The 17,339-nt window shown below is 42.9% G+C and overlaps 1 protein-coding gene and 1 non-coding gene across 3 annotated transcripts in view; one reads left to right on the top strand and one right to left on the bottom strand.

Moving 5' to 3' along the window:
• KCNK13 (potassium two pore domain channel subfamily K member 13) overlaps positions 1-9,518 on the top strand; it is an 89,512-nt gene extending 79,994 nt beyond the window's left edge. For both annotated transcript variants that reach the window (XM_074365155.1, XM_010968860.3), the window contains one exon: positions 5,639-9,518. In XM_074365155.1, the coding sequence (XP_074221256.1) occupies positions 5,639-6,525 (887 nt within the window). In that variant the 3' untranslated portion in view covers positions 6,526-9,518. The remainder of the gene's footprint in view (positions 1-5,638) is intronic.
• On the bottom strand, positions 3,176-3,309 carry LOC123612472 (U11 spliceosomal RNA). The gene has a single exon (XR_006719741.1). It is a non-coding gene; the product is annotated as a U11 spliceosomal RNA (small nuclear RNA).
• Positions 9,519-17,339: the final 7,821 nt, after the last annotated feature.

Below are 17,339 nucleotides of genomic sequence, written 5' to 3'. Positions count from 1 at the left end.
AAAGTAAAGACTTTTAAAAGGGTGAATGTCAGTGTGCAGAATTAGTCATACTTCTGATAATTGGGGGGATATATTACTAAAAACAAACAAAAAAAAAAAACAGAAAAAGATATCTTTTTAAGATGTCTGATACATATTCCCAAATTTCTTTCTAAACAGTTTATGCTGATTTGTATGTCCCAAGGCGATGTTTGAGGTTTGCTGTTGTATCTGAGGGCACTCTCCTAATACACAGGGTTTTTTTCCCAAATGTTTCTAGAAAAAAATTGTGATTGAATTCTACAAAACACATTTGGCCAACAAATCTATGGCATAAAAAAAATGGGAAGGGAGACTGTTAACAAATGAAAGAGACTTAAAAGATACATGGCATGAACCTTTTTAGGATCCTGATTCATACAGATGATCTGTAAAATATATATATATTTAAAAGATTTGGACTGCATATTGTTTGGTGTTAAGGAGTCAGTATTAATTTTGTCAGGTGTGATAACGGTATAGTGGTTATGTTAGGAAAATAAAATCCTCAGCTACAGATGCATCATTAATGGATGAAATGGCATGCTGTCTGGGATTTACTTTAAAATACTCAACAAATTAAGGGGATGGGATGGGATAGGAGAAACGTGATTGGCAAAATGTTGACAATTGCTGAAACTGGGAAATGAGTTTACTGTAGTATTCTCTCTACTTTTGTGTATGTTTGAAAAATATAATGCAAAGCTTTTCCATTTTTACCTTGATTTCTAAAAAGAATATGTAGTTGCACCCCATTGTTCATAGCAGCATTATTTACAATCGCCAAGATAGGGGAGCAACCTAAGTGTCCGTCAATGGATGGTTGAATAAAGAAGACGTATATATAAAGAAGACGTATGTATGTATATATACATACATACACACACACACAATGGAATATTACTCAGCCATAAGAGTGAAATGTTGCCATTTGTAGCAACATAGATGGACTTAGAGGGCATTATCTTAAGTAAAATAAGTCAGACAGAAAAAGACAAATATTGTATGATCATTACTTTTATGTGGAACCTAAAAATACAACAAACTAGTGAACAGAACAAAAAAGAAGCAGATTCACAGATACAGAGAACAAACTGGGGGTTACCAGTGGGGACAGAGAAGGGGAGAGGGGCAATATAGGGGTTGGGGATTAAGAGGTACAAACTACTATGTATAAAATAAATAAGCTACAAGGATGTATTGTACAACATGGGGAATATAGCAAATATTTTATAATAACTATAAATGGAATATTACCTTTAAAAATTATGAATTACTATATTGTACATCTGTAATTTGTGTAATATTCATCAACTGTATTTCAAATTAAAAATAAATGAAGAATATATAGTTGGCAGCATGTGCCTGGGGGACGGCAGGCCTGCTTTCCTCTCTTCGTGGTCCAAGTGACGGGCGCTATTGGGGTTGACTGGGACCCTGGCAGTGCCTGGTTGCTTCATTCCTGGTCCCAAGGACACCAGGGAGCCTGGTTTGGTCCCAGGAGCCACCTTAGGGTTTACAGGAACATTAGAACAGTTCTGAAATGGTTCAAGGGAGCTAGACCAAAGAAGACTACCAGGCAAGGTCCCTTTGTCTCCAGGTCAAACTCATGCGTCCTTGGTCCCCAGTCAGCTAACTCAACTGCTCCCAGGCTCAGGAGTTGGACACAATCAGATGACCTCAGGCTTGAGGCCCAGGGAATAAATTGTATATTGAAATGCACCACCTGTGACAGTCGGTTTCATTTGTGTGCCTGTGAAATACAGGGAAACTGGCTGCATGGGGTGTAATGGGTTTTAAAAACTGATTTAATGACTTCATTTATTGGAAGAGGCACATTCAGAAATATGTGTTTTAATAAGTGAAGATTGTAGAGTTTCAGCTTCTGATGTCAGCCAATCCTCTGATTTTGGTACCAGATTTGGCAGCTGCTGCAGTGTGTGTGTCTGTATAAAGCATGGAACATAGACGCTTGGTAAATTCCCCTCCCTCAATTCTTCTTACAAGGTGTACACCTGACAGTGGCTTTCACTCACTTAGTGTCGTCAGGTAGCGAGATCACAGGCCTGGGAGACAGGACTAGGTTCTAATTCTGGCTTTACACCTTTAGGCAAATCACTTAGCTTCCGTAGTCTTCTTTTTCTTATCTGTCAAAAGAGACTAAAGACCACTAATTAATACCCCTCCCCAGCACAGGTAGAGGGCAAGCCTTTGATAATGCCTCCATGAAGGAGGACCCTGATTCTTCTGATTCCCAGTCCAAGGCATCCATAATGCTCAGTATTATGAGGCTCAGAGAAGTGGAGAATTTCTATGAAAAAGCCTCCATTATCGCTGACATACTTTAAAGCTCCGAGAGTAGTAATAGGCATGGAAACACCTCTAACTGCAAACATTAGGAAGCTGTCTCCCTTTGCTTCTCGGAACACCACCACGTGTGCCATCTCCTGTTGTTATTGCTGATTGAAAAAATGGCACTGATCAAGCAAATCCAGTAGGGGATCAGCAGTCACGAATTATCCTTTCTTTCATCAGATGGAGTGTTTCAAAACCAAACCAAAAAGATAGAATCTACAGGTTTTTAAGTCCCTGGAACCTGTGGCAAAATCACTAGAAGTCTTATTCATTGGGAAAAAATCAGCTCATCAAGTTTGTCAGCTGGTGTCAGCAGCGCACCTGTATGTGCCTCAGTCATGCATCCCAAGTGAGGCTGCCTTTGGGACCCTGAGGCCAGGATAACTCCATCGTGCCTTTACTTTGACACCTTGACTCACTACTCCTTGTTTTGTAGACAGCAGTCCATCCTGGATGCTGGGCTCCTGGAGGCCAAGGATCTAGTCCACCTCATCACTGTATGGCCCAGACACCTAGTGCTGGTCCCTGAACTTAACAGATGCTCAATAAATCATTACTCTTACCTTTGGTTGAGAGCTACTTATTACTCCTGCTTCTCTGCACTCCAACAGGAAAATCATTAAGTTCCTTCTGGGATCGGAAAGGGAGATTTTGTAAAAGAAAGCATTTGCCTACTTGAATCTTGTGTTACACAAGGAAGTCCTCCTCTGACTGTTGGCAAGTGCCTCTCCTCACCCCTCCACATATACATCTGTTTTGTTTTTTTTTTTTAACATTCCCCTTTTATTTCAGATTTTAAAGTACAGGCACCAGGACCAACAATCTCCAGCTGCCCAAACACCAAATAATTAGACTTCCAAAATCTCTTGATGTCGATACCACGTGAAAAGCAATCGAGCTGCCCTATGTTTGCCACTCACGACAGATGCCTTTTTCTGTATTCACCTGCTATGATTTCTGGTCCTTCCCCATTCTCGTGACTTCTGGAATGTTGTCAGGTCAATAAATGGTCCAGATAAATGTTTCTCCTTTTTCCTGCCTGTTACCTCAATTCTGCTTCCAGTGAAGAGAGCCCCGAATACTCTGCTGGCCTTACAGCTTTGGAGCAAGGATCCTGGCTTTCATTTTTATATCTTCTTAGTGCATAAACATTCACAAGTTCTACTGGTTTCAAGAATTCACTGAGCCAGAGGAGGTGCCCCTGTACCCTTAGCTAATCAGGAACTAATCATTTGATACCTCGGTTACTCCTCCGTATTCTTTGGATTGGGTAGAAATAGTCACAGCTCTCAGCTCAGTCATTAAACTCAGTAAGTTTTTTTTTTTTAATTCTCCACTACTTCAACCACCTCATTTCAATTTGAGCTTAGGGATAAGAATTAAAGATACTAACAAGAGAAAAGACAGCAAAGAGTATCTACTTACATCATGATGAAGTTATCTAATAAATGAAACCTCCACTGCCAAGGGTCACTGAGATCCTGTAATTTTCAAAAGAAAAGTTTCCAGTAAAGAGAGGATGGTCTGACCTTCTACCATTAAGGGATATGACTGTAACTCCTAGTGGAGTTTTTCCCTGGCCGTCCCTCCTTTCTTACCAAATCATTCTGTCCATTCCACTCCATCCCATCCAGCTAAAAAGCAAAATTCAGTATCTTCCTCTAGCCTCTTGTCTAGATGCTGTTAATTTCCTACCCTAATGTAGTAGACCCTTGTATGCTGAGGAAAGAAAATCGAATTTAATTGGAAAACTGAATGGTAACACAGTGTGCACATCCTGGTGTTTGGGAAAGGTGGCCCTTTGGCTCCAGCTGAGGGAGCAGGAGGTCATAATCCCAGAAGCTTGCAAATTCCAAGGTCTGATCTGACCACTTCCCAGGGTGCGCTGAGAGTAACAAAGGAAAGTGCTGGCTTGATGACAAGCAGGGTGTTATCAGGAGAGAGGATAATGAGTGAATCCTAGAGATCCCAAGGTTGGGGCCCCAGTTAGGAAACTGAACTTGATAATAAAGAGAAAAAAGAAACAAGGAGGTTTGGCTTGAATGAAAAAACTGAACCCAGGGAGGCATGAGGAGCACTTATTTTTTTTTGAATGGCGTTTATTTTCAGAGGGACTCGGACGTCCATCCCCGCAAACAGATCAGATTTCTCATGTTTACTAAGTGATTTGCTTAGGAGGAATTCACATCCATCAGGGTGGGCTGAAGCTTCGTGACCCTTGTGAGAAGTCCTGAGTGTATCACTGCTTTTTTTCCATTTTTCATTTTTCTTAGTGACATCCATTGCCTACAATTGGTATTCTTAGCAACACGTCTGTGTGCAGGGGCAGAAAGGTCAAGAAGGTCCAAACTAAATAGCAAGAGACAAAGGCAAGAGAGGCATTTAATATTTTATCAAACAGCACCTCAAATTTCACCCCCAAAGCATGAGTATTTTGTTTAAAAGACGGGAAAATCATGAGCAAATTGTTCATTTCTGCATATGCTGGAATGTGCTGTTTCTCTGCCCGAAATACCACCACCACCACCACCACAACCACATGCGCATGCACATGCGCGCGCGCACACACACACACACACACACACACCCTCCTTGCCTTGTCTGCCTGACTTCTCTTTGCCTTCAGGTCTCCCTGTTTTGTCCTCCTAGCCCCCAAGTCTGAGATGGGTTTCCCTCTTAGCAGCTCCCATAGGACCCTGTACTTCCTCCAGCATGACACTTATCACAAAATACAGTAATCCCCTCACCAGATGACAGCTCCATGAAGGCCAGGACCAGATCTGTCTTTTGGCACAATTCTGAATGGCAGCCAGTAAGTGTTCACAGAATAAAGGAATCCCTATGAGTCTCTATAGGACTTTTCTTTGTATGAGCCTTTGTTTAGTTCTCTGAACAACGTCTGTTAATTATGGTTGTTCAGGTCGTCTGCTGTGCAAGGACATCTAGCAGAATTGGGAAAGGAGGCCGAAAGCCAGCCCGCACTCTCATCAGCGAGCCGTTTCCACTGGCTGCATCCGCCTGGAGGAGGAGGTGCCCTTTTCTGAAGTGCACGTGGCACCGTGTGGGCTTTCAGCGGCCCATTTCTGAGCAGCACTCAGTGTCTTCAACAGGAAGTGAGGAGTCTCCCCCTCGTTCCTAGGAAGGCTAAGACAGAGTGCTTTTATGAAACGATTTCTTACTACCCTTGGCCAGCCATCAAAGCCAACTCTGAAGCCATTCACGGCAAAGACCTCCCTCACTCTCCTCTGATTTTTGTCTCCTGCAGGGTTTGGGATGACGACGCCAGTGACAGTGGGCGGAAAAATCTTTCTGATCTTCTACGGCCTCATCGGGTGCTCCAGCACCATCTTGTTCTTCAACCTCTTCCTGGAGCGCCTCATCACCGTCATCGCCTATGTCATGAAATCGTGCCGCCAGCGGCAGCTGCGGAGACGAGGGGCGCTGCCCCAGGAGAAGACCCCGGGGAAGGGAGAGGTGGACAGCTTGGCGGGCTGGAAGCCCTCCGTCTACTACGTCATGCTGATCCTGTGCGTGGCCTCCCTCCTCATCTCGTGCGGCGCGTCCGCCATGTACACCTCCATGGAAGGCTGGAGCTACTTCGATGCGCTCTACTTCTGCTTCGTGGCTTTCAGCACCATCGGCTTCGGGGACCTCGTCAGCAGCCAGAACGCCCAGTACGATAGCCAAGGCCTCTACCGCTTCGCCAACTTCGTCTTCATCCTCATGGGCGTCTGCTGCATCTACTCCTTGTTCAATGTCATCTCCATCCTCATCAAACAGTCCATGAACTGGATGCTGAGGAAGATGGATGGCAGGTGCTGCCCACGATGCCAAAGAAGACTCTTGCAGTCACGGAGGAACGTGGTGATGCCAGGCAGTGTCCAAAACCAGTGCAACATCTCCATAGAAACGGATGGCATCATAGACAGTGACACAGATGGGCGGCGTCTCTCGGGGGAGATGATCTCCATGAAGGACTTCTTGGCAGCCAACAAGGTCTCACTAGCCATCCTGCAGAAGCAGCTGTCTGAGTCGGCCAACGGCTGCCCCCACCAGACCAGCACGCTGTCTCTGGACAATGAATTCTCAGGGGGGGTAGGAGCCTTTGCGATAATGAATAACCGGCTGGCAGAGACAAGTGGGGACAGGTAGAGGCAAGGAGAGAGTGGATGATGAGGGACTGTCACCCAGCTCAGCTCTGTGCCCTGGCTGGGTTCATTCTGGAGCTGTTCCTTCTAGCCTCGAGCTCAGCTTTAGGAATCTCGGCATCTTGTCTCCAATGAACAGCCACTTTCCAGGGCTCTGCAGCCCTGATGCCTTTCTCCTCCTTAGCTTTATTCTTGAAGTCTAAATTCAGTCTTTTGAAAGTGAACCACTAAACTGACTAGACTTCAATACAAATATATACACACACACACACACAAAGCTGAGCTGCAAAGGCAGTCTAAGACCTCACGTTGTTTCTTTGCTCATCTTGCTCCAGGGTTTTAACTGCCTAAGAGAGGGAGGGCTTCCTTAAGCCTTGATTTCCTGCTGCTCTGTTTGTCATTTGGAAATAAAAATCCCGAAGCTCCTAATTTCCCCCTGGAATTCTGAACAGCTGAATTCACTGCTTCTCTTAGTCCCTTCAAAACAGGGGGGTAAATGTTTGAGAACACGACTGGGCTTTCTTTTTGCTGGGCTTCCTTCAGAGCAGAGTCATCTGTGGTGCTGTGGCTAGGGAGACCGTCTGTTCTCCTGATACCTGCGTCTGTTTTTGTTTTTCCTTTCTTTGATTTTTAAGCTCTTAATGCCTGACTAAGGTACCTGTGGGACCTCAGTGTGGTAAGAAAATGAAATTCAGCTTCAGTTCTTTAAAGAATGGCAGGGTGGTGGGGAGACTCACCCTTGTCACTAAAGAATATAGCATCACGTGTTCCCTTTGGTCACAGAGACCATTACATTTTTACCAGGGTTTGCAGCCCATTGCAAAGATGATGACTGACTATTTATTAGAACTGAAAATTAAATAAATCCTTTTATTAACAAAGATTACATGAGTGCTCATTAAGGACATTGAGGGGAGGGTGCCTAATTGAAGAGGCATTTACTGCACTCAGAGGAAAAGGAAATAGGAATTAACCTTTAGGGATGTGAGCAGCATCTTGGATTCTTGGCTGGAGGAACGTTCTTGGCCAGATAATGAAACTTGGCTTCTCTTTTCTAATCCGTTTCGGTTCTGCTTCATGGGATTATAACAAGTCTAATCACATAACCTCCCAAGCAGTTAAAACGTCCGTGCTGGGAACAAGGGCTGTGGTCTTCTTCATCTATGCAGGGGAGAAGATTCTATAAGATAAGATTAGTGTACACACGGCACTTTCAGGAATGATGAGAAAAACCCTGCCCGGTGAAACTGAACTGTTAAGCAGGAAACATCCAGTTGGGAGGACCCTTAGGAAACATCCCATCCAACCCCCTTGTTCTTGACACAAGGAAACAGAGGCACGAAGGGATTGCGCCTCATCTGATCGCTCAGGGCTGCTGGGGTACAGCTAGGAGAGGCACCCACGTCTCCTGGTGATGTCTGGGCTCTCCACCCATGCTCAGAAACCCCTCAACAAACAGCTCCCTCTCCAGGCTGCACTGACTTTTCTTCCAGCTGGCAGACCCAAGTATTTTCTTTAAGATACGAGCAGTGCCCTACAGCCCAGGTGTGGTAAGCAGCAATGCTGGGCTTTGAACTTAGGGCTGTGCGGCTCCAAAGTCAGAGATCTTCAGCCATTACCTTGTAACACTCTTAAAGGGCAGCAGCTTGGAGCTACTGCAAAATCCTTGTTAGGAACCTCCAGTCACAAACCGAGCTCCCCAGGGGCTCTGCCCTGACTAGGCAGTGTGGGGATGTTGGGAGGAGTTGGGTCCCCATCCCTAGGGGATTTCTGGATCTCCCGGTTCCTGGGACAGGGACTGGCACTCAGCAGGTCCTTACTTCTCCAACCTGGGTCACTAGTGACCCTGGAGGTGTGCCAGGAGGCCAAGGAGCATCAATAAAAGCAAGGCTTATCTTCCTAGAGGGTCAGTTTTACTCAATGATTTTTGCAGAGACATGTTATGTCAAAATATATGGCTCTACTTAAGTGAGATCAAAAATTGGCATAAACTTTTAAGATAAACACAAACACCTTTTTGAGCTTGTGATGAGTTTCCTGAATCCTCTCAGAGTCTCAGAGAATGAGTTTGCTCCCTCTGGGTTGGAGATTCCCTGGTGGAAATATTTGCGAACCAGCGTAAGGAGAGAAACGTGCGACGCATTTAGGATGGGTGGGAGTAATGTGCAAAAAAATTGCAAAACTGGGAATCCTTATTTAGTTAAGTCTCTTTATAGTTACCCTGAGGCATGAATCAGTCAACAGGGGGATTTCTAGATAGTCATATTGAAGCCGCAGCTCAAAACCTGGAATCCACAAATCCCCTAATACTGTTACGTGTGTACACATGAGTGTGAGAGGAAACACACACGAGCATATGTGTGCATTTCCCTGGGTAATGAGCGTCATAGTTTTCGTCATGTTTCCAAAGGGGTCCTCACGTCTTCACTGGAGTAAGAACGTTTACTGCTATTTTCTCTTGTCACCTTTGTCCCCACTCGGCATGTCTCTCACCTTCCTGACCAGTTCTTTCTATTCTGTCCTCTCTGAACTGTCACCATGTGGCCTCCCCATCCAAAATCATGTTCTGCTCCCCTGCCAGCTTACTGGCCAAGAGGAGAGTGACTGTTTGTAGAAAGCCTTGAGGTTGACCCAGGTTTCTCTGTTTAGAAACTAAGAGACTCCTTGGAGTGATAAAGGGACCCACTGGCTCAGCGTCATGAAGCATTTGGGCTTCATCTGTGGCTGGGCTGACAGCTGGCTGTCTTATGTTCTCTGTGACACTACGAAGGTGAACTGGCCTTTGATGCAGGGGCCTCAAAGCCAAGACACAAGGGTTTCTCACATGACCATCATCCCACATGCTTGCATAAGTTTTACCATATCTCCATACTACCTGAAACGGTATCTTAATAGTTTAATCAACTCAGTTTTTAATTCGTTTTGTTTTAAAAAATAAACTTTGTCTCAATACCTAAACGGAAGACTAGTATCACTTACCATAAATAGAAAAAAGTCATTGCAAAAGTCAATAAAATAAAGATAAAATTCTATTATCAAATTCTAGCCAGATCCCTCTATCCTAGGAAAGGCTCTGATCCTGAAATCTTTTCTTTTTTGATTAAAAAGGGAAATTGGCAAGGGGAGGTGTTAAAGACCCAGTGGCCCCAAACAGAGATGTTCTTCATGATGTGGCCAAAAGGACTAGAATAGAATTGGAAAGGGAATAACTTCCTCACTGTGTGATTCAATGTTAATTCATTCCAAGCCTGAGGGCTCCCAAAATCATCTCATGTTCCACCCAAATCATTGGTGCATATCCCACATCGGGGGCTACATAAAGGTGACAAAGTGCAGCACAGTTTCTGAGGTCATGCCAACCCCCTGATGAAGAACAGTTCTTAGGTTTGAACACCAGCCTTGATAGTTCTTATGTGAGAGAGGGTGGGCAAGTCTCTCAACCTCACTGTGCCCCAGTCCCTCTGAACCAGTGATGTGGGAGTGATAACGTCACATCAAATGAGGTGATGCTCAGGGCAGGGCTCTGTGGTCTCTAAGGAGCTGTGCAGGCAGTGGGCACTGGTGGTCCTCGGGCTGTGGGAGTGGAGGTGGAGGGACATTTCCTCCAACAGTGAAGGATTTCATTCTGTTCTTGCACCTGACACCCAGCACTTGCCGCGCTGCTTCATTAATGGTTCTCAGTTATTAAATGGCATCGCTCTCAGTCCCGGTTTTATATTAAAACCAAAAGACCCCAGTGCCTTTATTTCTGTTCCACTGAGTCCTTTCATTTCAGTATTAGCTGAGCCAAATGAAGGGTGCGACATAGTAAAATGTTACAGGAAACCTGTCATAATATCTTGTATATTGTGCTAGAATTTTATAGTTTTTAAGGCTTATCTATTCACAGGTGGAATATTTTGGCCTGCCTTAGCCATGTTGTGAAGTAGGCAGGGCACTTATCTTCAAACTGCCTTTAATCTCTTCTGAAATAATACAGATAAATAACCACATTTTACATAAACATTAACTGGGGTTGAGACTGGAGTAGATTAGAGAATAAGTGTTAAAAGCACACAGACTGGGTTCTGAATTTTGTCTTTGTCACATTCTGGCTACATGAACATGGGAAAGTTACTTAATGTTTCGGAGCCTAGTTTCCTCATCAGTAATTGGGAACAGCAGAGCAACCCGCTGGCCCCAGACAGGAGGAAAGGCAGATTTCTGCGGAGGGAGAGGACCCGCAAGTGCTCACTTAGCTGGGGTAGAAGAGTTTAGCCAGAATAATTGGTGAACTGGTGAATGGTGAGTGTGGCTGGTGGGATGTATGAAGCCCCTGAGGGCCACAGAAATTGGGGGAGCCCAAGCCCTCTTACAGGCCTTTACACCATGAACCCCACTGAGCACTCAGAAAAGACCAGAAAAAGTGCCAAGAAAGTGTCCATTGTGGTGCAAACCTGGGGGACGGGAATGACAGCCACGTGGGGGGAGAAACTCCACCAGGAGCCTTCTCTCCTGTCCCCGCTGTGGGGCTAAAGCCTTAATGGGGGGCAGGGGTAGGCAACAAAGTCTGCTTTCCTTAGGACAGAGTGAAAACTCACCGCAGCCGGGGAAGGGAATAGCAAAAAAGTCCCTGCTTCTGGGAGAGAGACAGGAATATGTGCTGCAGCAAGAGGCACAGCCAGGGGACGGGCAGGAGGACTGAGAAGAGCGTACCCCTGACGCCCAAGGGCACAGCGCCTCCCTGAAACTAAGCCTGAATCCAAGCAACAGAAACACTCCCAACATCCTCCCAACCAAGCTAACGAGCTTCAGATAGCAGGTATCAGCAGCATCCTGCTAAGAAGATCCAGTGTCCAAAATGAGACCCTCTCTGAGAAGGGTGCAGGGAGAAGACTGGAAGTTCAAGATCAAACAGACCTTGCTCTGGCAAACCAAGTTACATCTGAAACACAAGGCATTGCTCCAGGAATGTGAGGCCTGGGGTGCCCTGAGTGTAACCACAGCAACCATGAATCTCAACTCCAGCCCAACTCCTTTCTAGATTAATTCAAACATCCACACTAAGCGTTTATCAGTAGGAAATACATGCTCATCCCCAGGCATAAAAACTCTAATAAACAGTCTCACAGACATAGAAAACAAACTTACAGTTATCAAAGGGGAAAGTGGGGGAGGGATTAATTAGGAGACAACCAAAAAGGGCCTACTGTATAAAACAGGAAACTATATTCAATATCTTATAATAACCTATAATGGAAAGGATGCTGAAAAAAATAGATTTATATATAGATGTATAATTAAATTTCTTTGCTGTACACCTGAATCATTGTATGTAAATCAACTACAGTTCAATTTTTAAAGTGAAAAAAAAACTTCTGTCTTAATCTCCACTAATATACACAAGATATCCAGCTTTCAGCAACAACAGTAAAAGTACGAGGCAGGCAAAAAAATAAAAAAAGAAAACATCTCCCAGAGAAAAAGCAGTCATCAGAACCAGACTCAGATTTGAAACAGATGCTGGAAATATCTGGCAGGGAATTTAAAGTAACTATCATTAGAATGTTAAAGATTCAAGAGGAGTAAGTGGACATCAGGCAAGATGGGATGGGTAATTTCAGTAGGGAGATGGAAACTACAAGACAGAATCAAGTAGAAATGCTAGAAATAAAAAAAAAATGATAGAAACAGAGATGAATATTGCCTTCACCCACCAGCTGACAAAACCAAGAAGAGAATCCATGAACTTTAAGATGGGCCAATAGAAACTGCTCAAAGTAAAACATAAAGGGATGAAAGCGTGAAGAAAAAAAAAAAAAAGGCCATGACATCCAAGAGCTTTGGGACAATATCAGGTGGGCTGGCTCATGAGTAATTGGCATCCCAAGAGAAAAGAATGAGAACAGAACAGAAGAAATATTTGAAGAAATAATAGCTGACAAGATCCAAGAAGCTCATAGAACACCTAACAAGTTTTATGTATAAACATATATACACACACACACACACACACACACACACACACACACCCCACATACACCTAGGCATATCATGTTCAAATTGCAGAAAACAAAAGACAAAAAAACCTTGAAGATAGCTGGGAAAAAAGAACATTATATTCACAAGAACAAGATAAGAATTATAACAGATCTCTCCTCAGAAACCATGCATGCTATAAGACAATAGTATGATATCTTTAAAGTGCTGAAATTTGAAAGAGAACTCCTGTCACTCCAGAATTCTATATCCATCAAAAATCTTTCTAAAGGGAAGGAGAAATAAATACTTTCTCAAGCAAAAACTTAGCAAATTCATTGCCAGCAAACGTACCCTTCAAGAAATGTTTTTTAAAAAGATCTTTAACATTTTAAAACAATGGGAGAGAAGGAACAACTCTTCCAAACAAAAGAATTCTAATTAATAAGTGTAGAAGACATTAGGGAAATAGCGAATTACCATTAGAACACCAAAGTAAAGACAAGACCCACTGATGGTTGCTAAAATTAATGATGTAAAAGTTTAAGCAGAACCAGGATATTTGCAGTCCCAAAGACTCTCCACCAACCACCAGACAATTTAGTCATTACGAAAAGAGAAAGAGTAACTTTACAGTGGAGAATTCTGGCAGACACCACGTTAATCAGGTGAGTGGAATTAACGTCACCAGCGGTACATAACCCACCTTGTGAGCCACCTGAAATGATGCAGTTGCATCTGAGGCATCCTTTGCAATAATTTCAATCTAATCATGAGAAAGCATTAGATAGACCCAAACTGAGGGGCATTCTACCAAATCACTGACAAGTCATCTCAAGCCTGTGAAAGACAAGCCAGATGAACTCACAGATTGGAGGAGACCGAGGAAGAATGACAAAAATACATTCAGTGGATCCTGGAATATAAAATAGATGCTAGTGGACAAACTGGGGGGACATTCAATAAATCCTATAGTCTATAGAATAGTATTATACCAAGGTTAGATTCTCAGTTTTGATGATTGTTTTATGGTTATGTAAGACGTTAAATGAAGAGAAGTTGGATAAAAGATATATAGGAACTCTGCACTATTTTTACAACTTGACTATAAGTCTGAAATTATCTCAAAGGAAAAAGCTAAAAAGAAAACAAACCCAAGACTTTCTCGAGTTTGTGCACAGCCAGCCACAGCTCGGCTGGGCTGTGACTTGAGCCCAGGACACCTGTGATTCCGATTCAAGTCTCATGTCCTAAGCAGGTGTGGGCCATCTGGGGAGTGTGGTCCCCGGATTGGCAGTGGCAACAGCACCTGGGAACCTGGAAATGCACATTCTCAGGCCCCAAACCTGACTTAAAGAGTCAGAAACTCTGAAGGGAGGGCCCGGCAGTGTGTATTTTAAGGAGTTTTTCAGACCGTTTTTTGCAATAAAGAATGTTTTCCAGAGCATGAGTTATAAAGGACAGGGAAGACGTCACCCTCTGGGGCCCAGCCAGCATCCCTGTCAGGCTGTATTGCTATTGCCACATCCCAACGCCTCCCAGAAATGAATTTCTTCTGCATCTCAGAGCCATTTCTAATCATCTTGAACTTCCCAGACACCAGAATAACTACTCTGGGAACTATGCTCCCTGTAAGTTATTAGATGAAGGTTAATGATTTAGCGGGCTGCATTTATGCCAAAGATGGTGATTTTTTGTTTGTTTGTCCTCAAGGGATTTTTGAAAAAGTATCACTCCACAGTTGTCCTTAGGTAGAAGATTTCTCTGCATTCCTAGGGCATTTGCTAACTGAATTTTGCTTAGTCTTCCCAGCTGCGGGCCTCAGAATTGAAGTCGTTACAGAATCCCCTGCCAGGGGGCAGGGCAGGGGCATCCAATATGGAACACCTTCCTCAAAATCACCATAATCACTTAGGGAGATTTTTTTAACGCAAATTTTCAGGACTTTCCCCAGACCTTTTCAATCAGAACCTCCATGGGTGGGGCCAAGGAATCTGCATTTTTAATATGCATCCACCCTCCACATAAAAATCAGTCCTTCAAAATATTGACATTTGAGAACCACTCCTGTGTGGGCTGAGATGGAGGGAAGACAGGGCATAGCCTTGAAGAGGATGCAGGACCTGCCTCAGATTTGGTAAGAAGGATTCATGGACACTTGAGATTGTAAATTACAGCATCGCTTTGTGCAGCCAGTGTGGTTGGGCTTCAGGGAAAATGCCCTGGACAGCGCACTCTCGCTCAGGGGTCTGGGTCTCAGCTCTGGGAGGGGTGAGCGCTCCTCTAAGTGTCTAAGGTCCCCTCAGCCACTCTCCCTCTGCTCCACGGGTGGGTGGTGGCTGCTTTCTGCGGTTGCTGTGTCTGTACCCTAGATTCCTCCTTCCCCCTCTGAGTAGTTAACATCCTTCACCAGGTAACCATTCTTTCTGTTAAATTTTCCCTGTTCAAACTGCCAGTGTGGTTTCCATCTCCCAGTGGACTCTGACTAAATCAGAGAGAAATCCCTGAGGAGAGGGCTCCTCTCCTCTTCCTCATTCAGCCAAATTGTGGAAGCTACTGTCTGTATTTCCAACTCCAGTCTTTCTCCTTCCACCGGACATTCTCTCCTCTCACTGTGCATTCGAATTCTTTGAAAGCTTAGAAAGTATATGATGCCCCATTCCTGTCTCCAGAAATTGGTCTGGGCTGATTCCTGGTCATGAGAATTATTTAGTAGCTTCCATAGTTGGTACAAGAGAGATTTGCATAAAGTACTAAATTTATGCTGGATAACTTACTATATAAATTCTGTGTTTCTATGTATTTTTTATTTTCCCTGAGCTATATTTCGTAAGATTTGTTTTGAAGTTTTTAGCCTGGCTCAGGAGAGAGGTGGTTTTTTGTCCTCATTCGGCCTCGAGAGAAGAGCGTGAGCAGGCGATGCAGACTGTCCATCCCTGGTCTCCTGCAGGGAGGCCACACAACATGCTCTTCGTTGTTGGATCCGTGTGTCAAAACATAATTTTCAAAAAATTAAAATCCTAATTCTCATGCAAATACATAGTGAGAAAAAAAATAGATTTCTTTTTTTAATAGAAGATTTCTTTGACTCAGTGACCAAACAAAAAGGAAACAAAAAAAGAGGGATGACAAACTTGGTTCAAAAGGCAATAGGAGATACATAATACATATGCATATACACACACAGTGAGAGAAAGGATGCTGGAATAAGACTGCTAAATTAGATACAAAATGGGTTAAGTTAACAGATTTATACAGAACACTCCACAAAACAGCAGCAGAACACATATTTTTCTCCAGTGCACATGGAACCATCTCCAGGATACACCAGATGTTAGGCCGCAAAACAAGTCTTAATAGAAAGACTGAAATCATGTGGATTATCTTTTCTAATCACATGGAATGAAACTAGAAATCAATAGCAGAAGGAAAACTGGAAAATTTACACATATGTGGAAATTAAATAACTCTTCTACAACCAGTAAGTAAGAGAAGAAATCATAAGGGAAATCAGAAAATATCTTGAGAAAAATGAAAATAAAGTCACAACATACCAAAACCTATGGAATGCAGCAGAATCAGTGCTAAGAGGAAAATGTATAGCTATAAATAATTACATTAAAAAGAAGAAAGATCTCCAATCCATAACCTGACTTTACACCTTAAGGAATTAGAAAATGGACAAAGTAAACCCAAAGCTATCAGAAAGAAGGAAATAATAAAGTAGAGGTAAATAAAATAGATAATACAACAACAGAAACAATAAACAAAACCAAGAAATAGTTCTTTAAAACAATAAACAAATTTGACAAATGTTTAGCTAGACTGACTAAGAAAAAATAAGAGAAGACTCAAATAACCAAAATAAAAATAAAATTGGTGACATTACTACTGATTTTATAGAAATAAGATTATAAGAGAATACTATGAGCACTTGTATACTGACACATTGGATAACCTGGGTGAAATGTAGAAATGTCTAGAAACAGACAATCTACCAAGACTGAATCACAAAGAAATAGGAAATCTGAATATACCTTTAAAGAGATTGAATCCGTAGTCAAAAACCTCTCAACAAAGAAAAACCCTGGACCAGATGTCTCCACTGGTGGATTCTACTGAACTTTTAAAATAATGCCAATTCCTCTCAAACTCTTCCCAAAAAATGAAGAAGGGGAAACACTTTCTACATTCTATGAGGTTGCATTACCCTGATACCAAAGCCAGACAAGAACATGACAAGAAAAGAAAGGCTAATATCCCTTATGAACATTAATGTGAAAATCCTCAAAAAAAAAAAAAAAAAAACAAAAAACCTACCAAACTGAATTCAACAACATACTGAAAGGGTTATATACTATGACCAAGCGAGAGTTATTCCTGGAATGCAAAGATGAGTCAACATATGAAAATCAATCAATGTACTACACCACATTGACAGAATGAAGAGGGGAAAACACATGATCACCTCAACTGATGCAGAAAAAGTATTTGACAAACTCCAACACCCTTTCATGATAAAATAAAAACACTCAGCAAACTCGGGATAGAAGGAAACTACCTCAACATAATAAAGACCAAATATTAAAAACCCTCAGGTAGGCTCCTACTCAGTGGTGAAGACTAAATGCTTTTCCTCTAAACTCAGGAACGAGACAAGAATGCCCACTTAAGCCACTTCTAGTCAACATAGTAGTGGCAGTTGTAGCCGGAGCAGTCGAACAGGGGGAAGAATCTATGAGTGAAACAGCTAATTAAAAAAGAGGAAAGGGCAGGAAGGAAGGACGGATGGATGGAAGGAAGGAAGAGGAAGGAAAAGAATTATTTCAACCTCAATATTTTTCATTGTTTAACTTTACA

This window comes from Camelus bactrianus, chromosome 6 (assembly GCF_048773025.1).
Source record: "Camelus bactrianus isolate YW-2024 breed Bactrian camel chromosome 6, ASM4877302v1, whole genome shotgun sequence".
NCBI classification, from domain to species: domain Eukaryota; kingdom Metazoa; phylum Chordata; class Mammalia; order Artiodactyla; family Camelidae; genus Camelus; species Camelus bactrianus.
Note: the sequence above shows the minus strand (reverse complement) of the source record. Positions and strands in the feature narration are given on the sequence as shown.